At 42.9% G+C, this 15,104-nt stretch overlaps 1 protein-coding gene across 1 annotated transcript in view; it reads left to right on the top strand.

Moving 5' to 3' along the window:
- Positions 1-15,104, top strand: part of MPDZ (multiple PDZ domain crumbs cell polarity complex component) — a 798,673-nt gene that overhangs the window by 363,684 nt on the left and 419,885 nt on the right. Inside the window, exons 25-26 of the mRNA XM_085633687.1 lie at positions 5,789-5,881; positions 8,758-8,935. Of these exons, the coding sequence (XP_085489813.1) occupies positions 5,789-5,881; positions 8,758-8,935 (271 nt within the window). The remainder of the gene's footprint in view (positions 1-5,788; positions 5,882-8,757; positions 8,936-15,104) is intronic.

The following is a 15,104-nucleotide window of genomic DNA, read 5'->3' as shown; positions in this document are numbered from 1 at the left end:
ACTTTTGCAAGAAATGCTGTCATTTTATCCGGGTCCATTCTACTATCGGAGGTGTAAAGAGATTCGTAAAAAGAGGCGAACTCATTAACGATGTCTTGAGGTTTCGTGCACAGGTGACCTTGCGTAGATCTAATGGCCGGAATGGCCATGGACGCCTCCCTCTGACGCAGCTGCGCGGCTAATAACCTTCCCGCCTTTTCCCCTTGCTCGTAATGCCGGCCTTTCATTTTCTGTAAAGCGAATTCTGCTTTGGATGTAAAAAGGCTATTTAAGGCCATTCGGGCTTGCTCTAGTAATTTGCGGTTTTGTAAAGACGGAGATGCGGCGTATAAGCGAGAATAAGTTTGTATATCAGATTCGAGTTCACTTTGTCTCCTTGCATTTTGTTTATTGGCAATTGCTGCATCACGCATTAATTGCCCCCTCAAAGTAGCCTTCGCCGCGGCCCAAAGAGTCCTGCTGGAGGTGACAGACCCCTGGTTAGTAGAAAGATAATTTTGAAGGTGAGATTGCAGTTGGGCCTTACCAGCAGGAGTCCTGTGGCGTTGGATGCTCATACGCCATGGTTTACGCCCAGGCCGAGAGAGACCCAGATCAAGGGAAAGGAGAACCGGAGAGTGATCAGACAAGGCCGCTTCCAGTATGCAGGAGTCTGTAACGAATTGAACTGTATTATGAGAAATAAGGAAATAATCAAGACGAGAAAATGTACCATGGGCCGAAGAAAAGAAAGTATATTCCTTATCCGTTGGATGGCTAAAACGCCAATGGTCAACCAGTCCGATATCTGATATGATGTCCCCCAACAAGGCTCCGTCTGACGCATTGCCCCTATCTAATGGGCCAGTTTTGTCTAGAATGGGATCTTGCGTCACATTCCAGTCTCCACCAATCAAATATTGTGAAGCATTAATTTCAAGCAGCAAACGGGAAAGTTGAAGAAAGAATGTTTTTTTGGTACCCGTAGGGGCATAAACAGACCCTACACAAATGTGAGACTCTCCAATTTTAAGTTTGGCAAATACATAACGGCCATTTACATCTGACCATGTTTTAGAGACAGTGACCGGGAGGGATTTGCGAAGGAGGATTGCTACTCCACATTTGCGGAGAGGGCCTGTGTCTGAGGAATCGTCTTGTTGAACACTACTATGGATAACCTTACCCACCCAGTCTCTGCAAAGTTTGTCCGACTCCAGAGCATCCAAATGGGTCTCCTGAAGCAAGGCCACATCTACATGTTTGGTCTGGAGATAGGAGAGTACTTTCTTCCGCTTTATGTAATGGGTGAGGCCATGTACATTCCAGGTGATCGCATTCAGAGAATGTGCCTGTGTCATAGTAGAATAGAGCAAAAATCAGGAGGAAGAAGATAATATAAAGCACAAAACAACGTGATGAACCAAACAAAAGGAAAAGGAGAGAAATGACAAGAGAAAGAGGAAACAGAAAGAATATAAGTGGAAGTAGTACTTCTAATCTAGATAAAATGCATAAAGAAAACAATAAAAAGATAAAGACGAAAGGAGGTAAGATTTAGAAAATAGTACAGTAATAAAGAAATTATGGAATAATAGCGAGTAAAGAACAAGAAACCGTAAGACTGTTACCCGCGGGTCTGGGCGCACTAGAGCGCCGCCGCGGGAAAAGACCCCACAGAAAGAGAGAAGCAATTAAGAAGGCATTAATAATATAGAAGAGAAGCCCAAAAGAGCGATATAAAAAAGAACAAAAGAAGATAGAGAAAGCCAAATAGAGGTTGAGAAGCAACACTACAGAAGAAGAGAGATCCTACAGTAATTAAATGTGAGGCAACCTCAGCGTATAAAACATATCATACACATATATCAAAAATCTATACCAATATGCATACGAGCAAATAAGGTGATACAACTATAATCAAACAATTAGGCGCCAATGCACCCGGGTAACTGCAAAACCAGTTGAGAATATGCAATAAAATTGTAGCATGAAAAGTGAGAAATACAGGGAGAAAAAAGAATAGCATTATAAGGCAGAGATATAGCAGAAGGCAAAGTGAAAAGGAAAAGAGGTAAGATTAGAAGTTAATGAGAAAAGAGGTGAGAAAGAAAAGGCAATCAGATATTATAACAGCGAAAAATGCCAAAGATATATAATAATGGTTTAACAATATAAACAAGGCCCATAAGGACCGGAAGTCTACGATAAACTGCCAATAAGTCAAGAAGTGATTTTTCCCACATGAGGAAGTATTATTCAGTCCGCATCCGAGGGGGTTTTAAGAGGAGAGCGGGACTTGTCCCTTTGTGAATCTTGTGGGAATGTGGCTGCTGAGACCGACTGTATTGCTGACTTCCTATCTTCTTGTGAGCGGTGAAGTCTTTCAAGGTCCCTACCACGAGGCCGAGGACTACTAGGAGGGCGTCTGCTGCGGTCTGGCAATGGAGTAGAAGACTTATAGGGAGAATGGGACTGATCCTGCTGCGAAGATGAAGTGAGAACTTCCATATCTTGAGGTTGAAGACAGTCCAAGAATTGCTGAAGATGCTCTGGATCATGAAAGTCCTTAGAAACTCCATCTTTGGTGATCCGAAAACGTGCTGGTTCAAATAGGCCATACTTAATGCCTAATTGACGTAATTGAGGTCGCATAGAAAGAAAGGCTTTCCGCCGCTCATTTGTTTCTTTAGAGAAATCAGCTGCCATATGAATCCGATGGCCATCAAAGGAAAAAGAACCTTGTAACCGAGCAGCAGCCAATAATTGTCTTGTTTGATCGTGACGGAGAAAACAGGCAATGATCGGTCGTGGTCGCGCAGCAGGATCATTGCGTGGGGGGCCAAGTCTATGAGCCCTCTGTATCTCCAGAGGTGGAGTGAAAGAAATGCCAGTCAGCTTTGGAAGTATATGACACAAAAATGCACTGGAGTTTTGTCCTTCAATGCGCTCTGGAAAACCAAAAAAACGGATGTTGTCCCTCCTACTACGATCTTCCAAATCAATGAGCTTACTATGTAAGAATAAAAGGTCTTGTTCTTTGTTTGGAAGGGAATCAAATCGTTTCTCCATTGCCAGAACTCTGGAGTCCAGGGATTCAACCTTCACATGGAAGCTGGAGATTTCTGCTCTAATTGATTTAGTCTCCTCAGCCAAGGACGTGATTGTAAGGTTCATGTCATCTAACCGGCGACTAACCTCAGTTATTTCATGCAGAATACGCTGCATAGTTGCCGCCGACGCTTGCCCACCATTAGAGGGCGCAGCGTGAAGGGCCGAGGAGGATGCATGGCCCTTCGTTGGCATAGTAGTAGACTGTTTAAGAGCTTCTGCGAAAAGAAGTGGTTTAGGAGACTTATTTCCTTGCTTGGTAGCAGACATTTGAAGAATAGGCTTGATGGAGACTTTGAAAATACGTGAAGGCGTCTTTCCGTGTGGTGAAATACTTATATGTGAGCACAAAAAATATGGCAAAGTGTCGGAATATACAGAGCAGCACAATTAATAACTGTATATATATATGATGGTAGGACACTGGCCCCCCCAAAAGAAGAAACCCATGTCTCACCTTCAAACACTGAAATGCGAAAGCATATTTTCAAAAAGTGGTATCTGTGCAATAACAAGGCATCAATTATCGCTATAGTCAAAAGGGCGCAGAAATATAACAGTAATAGAATGAAAAACAGCGTATGTGCGCTTATGGCGGTGACAGACAAATTTGCGATTATGACGGGACTAAATTAATCAATATTCCAGAATGCAGATTAGTCATGGACCATACAGGAACAGAGGGCACAATTCCTGACTGAAAAAGTTGACAAGAGCGCTATGACGACATTATGAGGAGACACAGTCTAATGTAGGTCAGTCAGTCTGCTCTTAAAAAAGCCATTTTCATGAAGCACCAGCGTAAACAATAGTCAAATAGCGCAAAATTGTAGTTGCAGTGAAGATGAGAGGAAACAACTCTCAAAGGAACGAAGGTTCCGTTTTTTGTAAATTTCAGCTGAGCTTGAGGAACCAGAACTTCCCATTACAAGAGAGCCATTGACCATGTAAAGGATGAAGTGCACAAATCCTGTGCGAAATGCGCGTCAAAGGTGCTACAACAGTAGTATGGAAGAAATTAGCCCTACCAGTAGCTGACGAACAGCGCGGCAAAAAACATGGTTCCTGTCAGAAATTCCTGAACTCTGAAGGAGGCGTTGCTGCAGGCATGTTGAAGGAGGCGCGGCCAGAGTGAAACCAGGCAGGCGCCCGTTGTCAACGTCGGGGGCGCGGCTTCATGAGGAGAATGAGGCGGCCTGAAGGAACACGTCAGGCAGAGTGCGCCGGGCAACATCACCACAGAACATCGTCGAGGCGGTCATCAACAGAGAGCCGTTGTCATGCCTCCGAAACTCGCCCAAAGCCTGCCCTCCATCTTCCGGTTGCAGCAGGGCACGAAGAGGAGATTCGAAAGCCGGTGGAAGGTGAGAATATTCCCTTAAGGGCTCATCCCGCGGCGGAGCTCATCCGTCAGGCGGCCATCTTCCTGCGTGGCCAGACCACGCCCCCTCTTATTAGTTCAGTTCTTCATCACGGTGTATTTCAAACTGAATATGAAATATCCGTTGGACGACCGTAACTGTGCATTGCTGGCAGGTGTCCAATTAGTATCCTGCATACCTTTATGATCAGCCCGTATTGCCTAAATTCTCAAAGCGTTTTAAGATATTGCTATGATCGATTTGGAGACCCTAGCCTTTGTAAACACACATCTTTTCATAGAAAGTTATAAGAGAGCCACATAGAAGTGAGCCGCAGTTCTGAGAGAATTTTCTTGTTCTGATTCCACACATTTCCTCAAATAGCAATCAACTTAACAAGTCTGTCACATTTGATACTGGCTGCTCTTATCCACTGGGCCTTTCAGTAAAAGGTATTTCTGTTCTTTTACATCTAAATGACTGTAAAACTCCTTCAATTCTGATATGTAATGGCTGGTGATTAGTATTCACCAGAAAGAGTGTTACAGAATGTAAGTAACTTGTTTGATTCGGACATCCTACCTTTCAAAAAAATCTAATAATTCAACCATGTTGCATTTCCCAGACTGAGGCCCTCAATCCAGTCCATAGTAATGTTCTATTTATGCCCAGTTATGGCTAGCTTCCAGGAGCAGCTAGGGTTGTCATAGTACACTTTTTCTGCCAGCATACACCAGTCTTTGTCATCTGGGCAGCCATCTACACAACAGGCCAATTAAAACAGATATTTGGAAGGTTTGGTGTCAGTTATTGACTATTGGCATATTAGATTGATAAATACATTTTTAATGTGACCCCCACCCTGGTCTTCTTTTGTTTCTTTTACTCCTGCTGTCCCATAATTACTGACAGTCCACTTTATGTACAAAAACAAAGATATTTTGCAAATATGCATTCCAACATATATAAAGGGGAAGTTTTGTCGCATGCAGTGCAGATTCATTTGCACCTGAACTGATGACATATAATAACTAAGCTGCACTTTGTGGGGTTCCCCTGTATTTTATCTAAAGTGAGAGGTTTTACGTGAATCACTTAGACATTTTTTAAGACTATGAATGATTTTCCCGACCCCTGATTTCTTGGTATGAGTAGACTCCAAGCACCACAAGAGCCAAAAGTGTAAAGATATTTCTAGAATGTTTTTTGGCCCCAAAACAGGTTTACTCATAATGGAAGTGTACAAGAAATTTCAATCTGGTACAATCCATGGTCAGAATTATAATCTCCCATATTTCTAGTAATATTATTAACTTACTGTGCTTTCCTATTAACAGTGAAATTCCAGAATTGCCAGAACGTGAGGAAGGTGAGGGAGAGGAGAGCGAACTTCAAAGTGCTGGTTTCAGTAACTGGAATCAGCCCAGACGGTAAGTGAAACGTGTTTTGTTTAAAGGAAGTAGAGTTGCTCTTACATATATCTCAAATTCCACCCTGTTACAGTAAATATATTCCACTGAATACTCAACTAATTTCATAGTGTGGCAATATATTTCTTATGTGAAATGTGATATTTAGTTTTGACCTCACCTTTTCTTTTATTCTCAGAAAAGACCCATGCTGTGATTTTCAGAATCACCATGCTAAAGCTGCATAGAGGTGGGGAGAAGGGCACATGTTATGATAACACTACATACAGATCAATTTTATATTTTTGTTTGCAACAATCACATTTCTCTTCACATTTGAATATTGCCACTGTATACTGGAAACATTTTGCAGATACTTATGAAAAGTCCTAATGTACATTCATGGCCATCCGACTCACCCCCGTCTCCTTCCTTTGTGCTCCCTAAATTTCTAAACCATATTTCCTACAGGAGTCAAAATCAAATGTGGACATTTGTCAGAAGGGGAGCTAGGTAGAGTGACTTCTTAAAAAGACACTAAGCATAGGAGTGTGATATATAGTAAGTTTAGTTCTGCATAGCCCTTTCACCTTTCCAGTAAGTCCATGTCATGTTAGCCTGGGTCATTGTAATGCAGGTTCCCCAAGAATTATGCCTTCACCCTTTGCCGTAAACACTTACACAACCTTTAATCTTGCAAATTCTTCTTTAAATAGAAGGTTGCTTCCTGAACAACTTGATCCAGAGTATGAGGGTGCAATTTAGCCAAGAAATCACTTGGTGCTTAGAAACCCTTTACAATAACTGTATCAGCACAGTGTAAATAGCCCTCTTGAAAATAAAAGGACCATTGCAAGGATTTAAGACATTTCACAAACAGACCAATGCATAGTCACCCAACTCCAAAATATGAAGGAAAGCTGCTTGAACCACCATTTTCAAAGTAGTAATTGAAGCAAAACCTGCAAAAGAGGATATTGCAGAACAGTGAAGAGGGCAAAAATGGTATATTATGTCATCCCAACAACATAAAGAAAGTAACTTTATTAACATTTTTTCCAAACTGACCACCTTAAAACCTCTGAGAAATCACAACAGTAATTTTGAGAATTTCAAATATCTGTGAATGTTATGTTATATTAAATGACAATTAATAACGAAACCCTTACCTCTTGAAAGCTTATTCAATACTGGGGCTTAATCCCAAGGCTATGCCCACGCAGAATTTCTAGAATTATTTCAAGGCAAAAGATGCCTAGTTTGTTCCTCCTCTATATGGTGCACTCAACACAACTATTGGAAGCAACTTTCTAAAATGGAAGATGTATGCGGCAATTTGGATGTTCTTAGGAAGCGTATTTCCCATTGGGGCTCCCTGCAATTTGAGATTTTCTGTCCACTCTTATTCTGTTTTACCTGATTGTGTTTAATCACACTGAGTCTTACTGTCCCAGTGCTGTAGAATGTTGATAGATTCACAAAACTGGGTTGAGATATTGAGAACAGTTTTGCACGATTAAGCATCAGACCTAGCATCTTAAACTGAATCTTTGGTTAGCATGCCAGAGCAGATTCAATAATTGTTGTGGGATGTGATCTCATTTCTTCGGGTTAAAGGGCATCTTTAAAAAGGGACTCAAAGATCACAGGGCAGACAAATTAGGATAGTTCTAGGTGGTTTGTTGTTGGATGATTTTTTTTCACACCATTGCTACAACAACAAATTATAGGGGATTAGTGTATTTCACTCAAGCAGAGGCGTCCTATTACGACAAAAGGAGTGCCTTGCAACCTCTGCTCGCCCCCTTGTGCAGCAAGCACAAGTGCTCAAATGGGTCCCACCATTCATGTAGTATTTGTGACTGATGCACACACCTCAATATGTATTCTATGCTTGATAAAGGCATAAGACTCGTGTAATGGGAACTTGACAGAACTGAACTCCCCACAGAGGTAGGTATGACAAGTCTTGGGCCCATGAACTATTCGTTTCTTACCAGCAGCAAAGTGTTTGACTATGGTTTTTAAAAATTGTTTTTTGTTAATACAACAACAATGTATACATTACATTTGATCACTTTGTATCTTGCCTGTGCTGGTGCTCTTCACCCTCTTGTATAAGTAGTAATCTTAAGCGAGCAATCAACTCAGTTAGGATATGCACATTAATAATGAACGTGGAGGCTTTGGGACAACACGGATTATTAACAATCCTATATTTCTTTTTAACAGCTGTTTTCTCTGAATGGGCCCCATAGGATTTCATAATAGTTAATATATATACCCCGGTCAGCATGATCTTTCATCTAAATGAGATAAAAGGCCTTGAAATATTGTTTCTGCTGGCAGCATTCATCATAGTACCAATACTCAACTCCTGACAATAGTTTTTCTGGAAACAATCATGCTGCTACTTCTTCTAATAGTAACATTATCAAGAGTGCTACTAGTACTACTAGTGCTACTAGTACTAATGGTATTAGCTCTGCCTTAGCTAATACTAAATATCACAATTAGTGTTTCTGCTAGTATTGTTACTAAAGCTACTAATACTGTTAGAAATCAAGCCATTATTACTAGCGGTGAAAGCAGGAATCTGATTAACGCAGCTTTGGCATTACCCAATGTAAGATGACCTGCATCGTACATCATTATCTTGTTGCAGCAGGGGACAACACATATGAGTTTCCTCAGCCACATTCTCCACTTCAAAATGAATCCTGCCCAAACATTACTTAATTTTGCATTAATTCAGTTAATACATTATAATGCGGTGCAATTTGGATGTGATACATGGTAACGTAGTTAGAAAGTCTCAGGTTTAAAATATATAGTGATAACAGTGATGACTGTGTGACATAATCTAATTGGTATTTTGTGATATTCTGTTCTTTCAGGATTGAGCTTTGGCGAGAACCCGGCAAGTCTCTAGGAATAAGCATAGTTGGAGGCAGAGGGATGGGAAGCCGGTTAAGTAATGGTGAAGTGATGAGAGGAATTTTTATTAAGCATATCCTGGAAGACAGCCCTGCTGGTAAAAACGGGACCTTAAAGACTGGAGATCGGATAGTGGAGGTAGATAAATCTGATATAGATGCTGCATAACACTTTCTTATATTGCAAATACATGTGTCTACATCTCAATTTTAACTTTCAACCTAATCATTTAAGCAAACTTTGACCATTTGCAGTAACATCAAAGCCTCATTCTCATTTACCCTTTCTATGGATGTGAACATGTTTGTTTGACAACATCAAGTGTGCGAGCTACAATTATGTTTTCTTGTTGCATTGATCTTTTCAAAGAATACAGAGGCTATACATTCTTACATCCAAGGAAAGCACATTTTTTACCTTGAAAGCAAATACACAGCAAACATGTTATGGGATTTATTTTGGCCAAAGTACAATTGATCATTGGTAACAAAAAAGGTAATATTTTTATCAGAACATATTAATGAAAACATTGTATGTTTTTGTTTATCGTGTAACAAACACCCCATTTGCTTCTGGGATGTTGCTTCATAATCAAATAAATAAAGGGGAGAGAAGAGGGGTAGGGAAATAGAGTATAAATGAACATCTGCAAGGTGTGTCTTATCTTTGTAAGTTAAATTTTAGTTAAAGTTTGCAAGTTGTGGTCTGTAGACAGGGTGGGCTGCTCGCTGATCTCTGAGACTGTTGTCTAATCAATCAACTTCATGGACCTATTGACGAATGCTTACTTTATAATCCTGATTGCCTGGCCACAATACAGTGAAGGTTTTTTAATGTTATCTATATAAGAAGACAATAAAACAGACAAGAGAAGGGCATTATTGCTGCTGTACTCTTGACTTGTGGAAAACAGTAATCAGTAGCTTTATATTAAGTCACATTCATCAGTATTATTATCTGTCACATCTTCCAGATCGTGCTGTGCCAGATGTGACCATAACAGCCCCCAGATATGCTTGGGTCTGGATCTCAGTGGCATAAACATTCAAAAGTTAGTAGACAAAGAATTACAATATATAAGGCTACACACCTAGTTTTTAAAAATAGAAAGAGGCCTTCTACCTGTAGGAAAGTGCCCCTTTTTGCATGGTTGCCCCCCACTTTTTGCCTAATGTTGATGTACTTGGACTGAGTGTGCCCTAGGTTCCTGCCAACCAGGTACACAGGACCCATGTTCTTTCCCTAAATTGTACTGATGCAGAACGCAATTGGCAACTCTCTGGCCACATGTAAGTCCCTTGTAACAGGTACCACAGGTACCACGGGCACTGTTACCAGGGAAAGCCTCTAAGGGCTCCAGCACTTACTGTGCCATCCTTAGAGGCCCTGTACCTTTACACACACACACACACACACACACCCACTGCCATTGCAGGCTGTGTGTTTTGGTGCAGAACAAAGTGAAGAGTCGACATTGCACACATCCCTGTGTGCCATGCCTACAATCCACTGCCCTGGCATAGGAAAGCCACCCCAATAGCTGGGCGCTCAACACGTGAGGTGAGGGTACAGGTGTATGAGCCCTGTACCGCTACAGTGTCCAAGTCAATTCTTAGACATTGTAAGTCCAGTAATGCCATAAAGAGTATATGGTATGGGAGTTTGCAATTACAAACTCCACAGCACCATAATGGCTTTAGTGAAAACTGGGAAGTTTGATATCAAACTTCTCAGCACATTAAAATAACACTGATGCCAGTGTGGGATTTAATGAAAAACGCACTCAGAGGGCATCTTAGAGATGCCCCCTGAAAATCAACCTAACTCTAGTGTCCTGGCTGAGTGACTGCTCGCCAGCTGTCACCACCAGACATGTGTCTTGACCCCCGGGATGAGAGCTTGCCTCTCTCAGGGTCTTGAAACAAAGCACATCCTGGGTCGAGGTGCCAAGCCTCCTCCCCCAGGATGGGTTGGGTCGGGTTCACAAAGGGGAGTCTTCAAAGGCTTTCTGCCTTTAAGAGCTACCCCAGCCATTTTCTGCTCCCAGTAACTTGTCCCCCACCAGTTGTGACCCCCACTTTGGGTGGGAGAATCTTCAAGAAAACCAAGTTTGAAGGAGAGGTGAGGCCACCTTTTCCAACCCCATGGGTGGGGGAGGCGAGGTGAAGCACAACTCTCAGTCCCCACCATCTTACAGATGGGGGGACCCAGCCAACCAGAGTGAGGCTTATGCCCTCCTCCCACTGGAGGGTGGAATAATAGGGGTTGTACCCATCCCAAGGAAGAGGCCCATTGGTCCCAACCTGTACCTACCTGTTGCACCCCTAAATGTAGTATTTAGGGGCAACCCTGAACCTTGCCTCCTCAGACAAGAAGCCTCAAGAAAAAGGACTGAAGAAGCTGTGCTGAAAGAAGAAGAGGAGGACACCAACTGACTTGTCCCCAGCCCTACTGTCCTATCCTGACCTCGACCTGCTCCAGCGAAATCCCGGTGTGTCCTGCAACCAGCAGCACCCAAGAACCTAGAGGACCTGCTCTGATTTCCCAAACCAGACTTTGTCTCCCGTGAGCATTGGATTTGCTCACCTACAGACTCTAGCTCCAGCCAAATCCGCGAGTCTGCACCACTCTGCACCTGACGCCCATGGCCCGAGTTCTAATGGCTCAACACCACGAGGAGGTCTCCCCTGCGATCCTGACCTGGGATCTGGTGATCCGTGACCTACCTCAAGTCTCCAACAAACGACTGCAGCCCCTTTCTGGAGGATCCCCCCGACCGCAATCGGAGCCGGTAAGTAAAACCTAATGCCAAAAGACACCCCTGCACCGGACGTACTACGGCCTTGGGTGGCCCAACCAATGGTGTCCCGGCATCCCAAGGATTCCCAACTCACCTCTCCAACCGGTGGTCGCCTCTAGAAGATCTAAGTCCCTGAGCCTGCTGTGTTTGTTGCAACTGGAGAATCCCCATTGAAAACAACAGGGCGCCCAACGCCAAAACAGCACACTGCACCCGGCATCCCTTGTGCTGTCATGGGTGCACCTTGTGCGCTAAATCGTATCCCACTTTGCCTTGAGCTTAAATCCAGGAGTTTTGCTCCCACAACCTTGTGGTCTGCTCGTGAGCAGCCACCAACTGGAGGCCCCCTATCCCTCATTGGATAACATTGGATCAGCACTCCGCACCTGGCCGCCCCAGTGCCGCTGAGGGTGCTTTGAGAGTGCATCCTTAACCCTGGGGGAACCCTTGTTCTAACCCCAGAAAGCCAACTCCTACACCTAAGTGCTTATTGTTAAACTGATAACATTGTTTCAGCCCTTAGGACTGCATTCTTGTGAAAGTGTGGAGCTGGTTTGTATGAAACCTTAAGAAACTGCATATGTACAAAAACTGATTTACTTACCCTTTCTCTAGGAAATGTCCCAGTGTGCTATCTAGGCATATGGCACTGAGTATAAAAAGTAACTTAAAAAGTAATCTGAAAAGTAACCTACAAAGTAATCTCAGTAGTAACTGAAAAGTAATCTTAATTATTTTATGAACAAGTGACTTACCTGTAACTAATCCAATTGCATTCAGCAGTATTTAAACTGTGTTTAACTGCATTATTCTTGCAAAGTATTACTACACTTACCTGTACCAGGTCTGGCTTGGTTCTCGAAAATAAATATAACTAAATAATATGTTCGAGGCATATGAGCTGCAGATTGTATACTTTTGCATAGATCGCCATCTGGTGTTGGGCTCGGATGTTTGCACTTGTTTTTGTCTTGGAAGAAGTCTTTGTAGTCACAAGGTAGGTGACTCCTCCCTAAGACGACAGTGCGCATGGGCATCGACTCTATCCTTTGATTGTTTTTTTCCGCCATCGGGCTCGATTGTACATTGCTGCGATCCGGGTTGATATCGGTTTTGAATCCCACTTCGACGCGCAATTCTCTCTACTCGACGGTATTGTCTCGATCGTGTTTCCCTTTACAACGCGCATCTTCAGAACTAACTTCTTGACCTCCATCTTCGACGCAGGCCGTTGGGCCTCTCTGCGCCGACCACACCTGCAGTCAAAGGAAAGGACTCCTTCAAAAAAATACTCCGGGTGTGATACTAAGATCCCACACACAGACTTGCACGAGATGTGCAATCTCTGCCTTTCCCCGTAGCATGAAGAAAAGAACTGCAAGGTCTGTGCGTCGTTCAGGTTGAAGAAAACCATCCATGATCGTCGGACTCGATGTCACGAAATGTCTCGCGGAAGCGGCTCGATCCCGGACGTCTTCGGAGCTGATCCTGAAATCCAGACGAAGAAGACATCTACGTCTCTGAAGCTGATGACTCCGACGCTGAAGAGGAGACAGTTACCACGGGTCGGCGGTCCGTGAGTACCAAAACCCCTCTCCCCAAAAACAAACCGAAGGCCCCAGTAACACCCTCCGTCTCGGGTCGACACCGACAACATACTTCAGACGCCCCGCCCTTGGGCCCGGCTATGAAACCGAAACATAAGCCTTCCGATTCAGGCTCGAGTCAACCCCATTTCGGCGCCGGGAAGTCCTCCCCCGCACTGAAGCCACAAGGCAAAGATTCTTCGTCGACGTTAAAGCTCTCGGCGTCGAAGCATAACAAAGACAAAGACTCGGAACCGAAGAAATCTTCGGAGCCAAAAAAGGCTTTGGACTCCAAAAAGTCATCGGAGACGAAAAAGGCCTCGGACTCCAGCAAGTCGACGGAGCCGAAAAAAGCTTCGGAGCAGAAGAAACACTCACAGACTCCGTCCAAGGAAGCCTCGGTTCGAAATCTTCAGCACCGAACAAAGACTATTTGCCCACTCAGCCTGATTTTTCGGACCCAAAACAAAAAACTTTGTTTATTGATCTAAACATGGGCAAACTAGTCGCCAAGCCTCCAAAAAAGAAGAAACTGGACACTTCAGAGGACCCTTCAATACCTCCTAAGAAACAGGACATGGGCACCAACACTTCCCCACCTCCTTCTCCTCCTCCATTTAATCCACACCTATTGATTTCTCCCTCACACTCCCCACACCCTATAGTTTCATCTCAGACATCAGATACTGACGATGACGTAGGTGGGACTAAAGATCCACAGGGGGAAAATAATGATGATGCACATACCATCCTGTAAGAAAGTGGCTCTGTATATATTGCACCAAAGTAAGGTTCAGTGTGCACAGAGTCCACAGTCCCCAGAGGTTTGGCAGAGGCTAAAGTTAGATATTACCTTACTCTCTAAAGTGGTAGCTTGGTCGAGCAATAAGGCAGTATCAGAGGACAGTGTAAAGCATTTCTTTTACACACTCGGTCAGCAAATGTTCTCACACACTATACAAATATATAGTTGTTTTATTTTAGAACCACAGGTAGGTATCAAAATATACTTTCTCAGAATGAGATGCTTTAGTTAAATACTTTCAATAGGCAATAGACTTTTGAATACAGTAGTTACAGTATTGCAATAGGCAACACAATTCAAACACAATTATAACATTGAGCTCAATGGGAATTTCTTAATAAATGCAATTAATTACTTTTTGGATTACATTTCTAACCACAGGACTCGATCCTAGATTCAGTCCTGGGACATTTCCTGGAAACAGGTGAGTAAATGTATTTTCGGTTAAAGGTATGATTTTCAAGGAATATTATTGTATTTCAAAAGTTGACACTTGAAAACTTTTTCACATAGAATCACCAATGTTATCCTATGGGAGGAAATTCACTTAACAGGTAAGTAGGGTTATCGTTACTTTTTCTTACTCAGTGCTGGATCCTGGATTCAGCACTGGTGCATCTCCTATAAACAGTTGAAAGAAATCGTTTTTGTTATACAGGCGATTTTTAAGGAATATTTGTTTGTTTAAAAAATCGACACTTATAGAAGAATTTCTGGTGAAAACCAGGCAATGTTATCCTACGGAGGAAAATCAAGTTATTGGTAAGTACGGTTGTAATTACTTTTCAGGGTCAGTGCTGGGCACCAAGATCCAGCACTGGGATCTCTCCTGATAACAAGTGAGTAATTTCGTTTTCGTTGTTCAGCCAATTTTCAGTGAATATTTAAAAGTTTCAAAACTCAACACCTGGAAGAATTTCCAAGTGAAACCAGTCAATGTTACCCTATGGAGGAAAAGTAAGTTATCGGCTTTTGGGTAAGTACTCGACTGGCAGAGTTAAGGTTCTGGGCATAGACTCAGGGGTCTCCCAGGGTCAGGTAGGTACAGTTGTTACACCCTCAGCGGCGCAGGGACAGCCGGGTGCAGAGAGAGTTAGGCCCAATGTTAGCCTATGG

Source organism: Triturus cristatus, chromosome 2_1 (genome assembly GCF_964204655.1).
Source record: "Triturus cristatus chromosome 2_1, aTriCri1.1, whole genome shotgun sequence".
NCBI classification, from domain to species: Eukaryota; Metazoa; Chordata; class Amphibia; order Caudata; family Salamandridae; genus Triturus; species Triturus cristatus.
This window is presented reverse-complemented; position numbering and strand designations above follow the sequence as displayed.